The 3,358-nt window shown below is 55.5% G+C and overlaps 1 protein-coding gene across 1 annotated transcript; it reads right to left on the bottom strand.

Moving 5' to 3' along the window:
* Positions 1-255: 255 nt before the first annotated feature.
* On the bottom strand, positions 256-789 carry LOC120707759. Its single transcript, XM_039992764.1, has one exon. It carries the CDS (start codon positions 787-789, stop codon positions 256-258), a length of 534 nt encoding a protein of 177 aa, XP_039848698.1.
* Positions 790-3,358: the final 2,569 nt, after the last annotated feature.

The following is a 3,358-nucleotide window of genomic DNA, read 5'->3' as shown; positions in this document are numbered from 1 at the left end:
TTGTGCGGGTTACTTCCAATTTTGAATTTTGTCGGCTCTTGGATATTAGTAAAGCCTGGTGCGATGCCATCGGCTTTTTTAGGAGGAATCCGACCAAACGATTAAAAATTAAGGGATTTCATTGAAGTTGAATTTTACAAGCAAAAGAGCCGATTTGACAAAGGTTGAATCCTTCGGCTCAATCTATGCTACAGTACTACTCCTACAGTACTTCCTACCACCCGTAGGTGCCTAATGCCTACGGCGCTCGGGGCTTCACGCCAGCACGTCTCCGCTACTACTATCGTCGCCGTCATCGTCGCTGCCGCTGCTCTCGTCGGCGCTGCTGCCGTTGCTGGCTTCGTCGTCGCTGCTCCAGCGGCGGCCGCCGCCATCACTGTCTTCCTTGCTCTCCTCCTCGGAGGAGCCAAGGAACCGGAAGGCCCTGTCGACCATCGGGTCCTCCTCAACAGAGGAGGAGTCGATTTCTTCTTCCGAGGAGGAGTCGGCTCCGTCCCAGGAGAAGCAATCGTCGCTCTTCTCCTCCGGCTCTTCCTGGAACAGGAGCCGGAGGTCTTCGTCGTCGGTTTTGGGCTCGTCGTCTTCAGAGACGACCCTGAAATCGAACTCCTCTGCATCCCAGTAAAGAGGGGCGAGCACCTCGTACGCCGCTGTCAGGTCGTACTCTGGCGTCGACTCCCGGCTCTCAGAAATAGAGTCGAGGGAGGAGGCGGAGGAGCTTGAAGAAGAAGGGGGAGGTGAAGAAGGATAGTTGATGAAGTTGGAGCCGGATGAGGAAGAGATCGCCATGGCTACTGAAGGTTTGGGATTTTCTGCGCTGTTTGGCTTCGGGGAGAAGATGAGTTTGTGGAGAAAGGATTCGATTCGAGGTGAGATTAAATAGTAAAAAACGTGGAAGACGGATCAGCAGTTTCACATTTTATGAGGAGCCAGTTGCAGAGACGTTGTGTCTTCCATGGCGGTTGTTGTGCGTTTTAATGAAGAATCAACGGGAAGGTGAAGTGACGGAGTGGTTTTGGAATTATCATTGCCAAAACCAGGGGCATGTGTTATCGCCATAAATTAACAGGTTAATTAATGGGACGCGAGTGAGTTGGCCTTAATGAAGAAATTGAAGGAGGCTTACGAATCGGCTCCTGCGTGAGCATTTGGGCCATGTGGGCCATGTATCTTTAGATTTAGTTCAGTTTGAGTTAGAGATAGAGTCCGATATGGACACGTTAGTTTAGATTGTTTTCCAAGTCTCCGGACTATAAATATGTATTCTATGGCATTTGTCAAAGAAGAACGTCATCACGTTTCGCAAACAACAACTCTCGGCGCAACGCCACCCCTAATTCTAGGGTTTCATCCAAGTAAGCACCATGCTGCCCTGACCGCTTCTTGCGATCAGGGCAGCATTGTTCTTGCTTTTACCTTGGTATTACTCGTACTGATGCGTTTTTTATGGCGAGTAGTGCTAGTTATCTTGATATTCGTAGCATGATCTTTAGTAGATTCATCGTGCTTTTGTTGCTTATCATCTATGAATATCATGTCATCTCTGCGCGATCATGTTTTAATCTTATACTAATTCTTGTTGCATGGAATTAGTCGCGTAGAGATGACACCCTGCTTCTTTTTTATTTAGTAGATCTAATCTGTTATGGTTTGTTCTTATACTTAAGAACCAGCGTAATATCTGCTAGGTTAGGCCTTGCAAACGGGTTGGATGATCCGGTGACGTATTAGATGCTTTGCTTTGATCTTAATAGGGATTGATCCGGGAATCGGCTTTCGTTTGTTCATAGGCCTCTTTTCTGGTTATGGTTTGGTTATCTACTACGCTCGTTAGGCCTAATTACGTGTAGGATGTTCCGATCTAGCAGTGAAGCTTTTACCGTCATGGATTATATTAGCTAGATTTAATTGAAGCAGTTTTTCGTAGTTATTTGCTTTGTCCTTTATCATCTGGATATGCAGATCCAATCTGACACCGGGACTCGATCGGCTCTTTAAAGCTGATGCAAGAGTCGTCCCGGGGAGCCGACCACGGCTTGGACTTATGTTTGCATGTGTTTGTGTATGCAGGCAAATTGTCGCAAAGCACGTTCGCACCTTTCTGATCGGGTATAGGTCAGGTGGCACGCCTTGCGTCTTAGAAAGCCGCGGCGTGTGCTAGGATTGCGGGCTGTTGACGAGGGAGCAGTGCCTGCCAGCGCCCCGGCGACCTCCCGGCTCTTCGTGTTGCCTGTCGCTACTCGCCGGTGAGTTTTGACCGACAACAGGGATATCCGGCACAGACGTCGGGACCTCGGGTACCGAGGTGCTCGCCGTTGCCGCACCCGCTGCCGCTGTGCTCCCATCGCCAAGCCCGGTGTCGGCGCGACTGCCACCGTAGCCGGGGCCTCGGGGGACACCGCGTCGGGCGTTGCTGCGCCTGGCACTAGCGCATCCGCTGCCGCCGCGTTGGGTGCCATCGGGTTAGCGGAGGTCGCCGCACCCGATCTCCCCACATCCGCCGTCGCTTCCGCCGTTGCCGCCGAGGCGCCGGTCGCCTGGACCCCCACTGACGAACCAGCGGCGGTGGAAGAGCTGTCTGGCCGAGAGGCCCTGGCAAACAAAGAGAAGAAGCCCTTCAGCAAAAAGCGAAGCACCGGGAATGAGGGGAGTGAACGGAAGAACACTTACCCCGAAGCGCCGGGTCTCCAGCGTCCACAGAGGCTGGACGACTGCTGCTGCTTCTGCCCTGGTGGTGGCGGTGGTGGTGGAGGCTGTTGCTGCTGCTGCTGCCGAGGAGGCGGTGGAGGCGCACCTCGTGGCTGCTGCTGCCCTGGTGGTGGCGGTGGTGGTGGAGGCTGCTGCTGCAGCCGAGGCGGCGGCGGAGGCGCACCTCGTGTCTGCTGCTACTGCTGCTGCCGGGGAGAGGTACCTCCCGGCGGTGGTGGTGGCTGCCGTGGCGGCGGCGGAGGCGAACCTCGTGGCTGCTGTTGCTGCCGGGGGGAGGCACCTCCCGGTGGTGGTGATGGCGACGCGGCTACTCCAGGCGTCCCGCGTAAGCCGGGGCCCGGGAGCTATCCTGGCCCGCGTCCTCAGCGGTCCTCTGACGCTTTGTGGTGGGCTCCATAACTAGGGTCTCGTCGCTGCGGTGCAACCTGCGCCGGCTCGCTTCCTCCAGCGATGCGCCGGAGCTGCTTCGGGCCTGGCTGGGACCGCTCGCGACAGAGCTACCAGCCATGCCCTCCTTGCCCTTGGCAAAAGGGCCAGACCCCGCGGCGCTCGACACGGCCTGTTCCCCGGACGCACCAGGGATCCGGATCCCACGGTCTGGGTCGCCCCCAGTTTGGCGCGCTGCTAGCCCACCGTCGTCGAGTTTCGG

This window comes from Panicum virgatum, chromosome 5K (assembly GCF_016808335.1).
Source record: "Panicum virgatum strain AP13 chromosome 5K, P.virgatum_v5, whole genome shotgun sequence".
Lineage (NCBI taxonomy): Eukaryota > Viridiplantae > Streptophyta > Magnoliopsida > Poales > Poaceae > Panicum > Panicum virgatum.
Note: the sequence above shows the minus strand (reverse complement) of the source record. Positions and strands in the feature narration are given on the sequence as shown.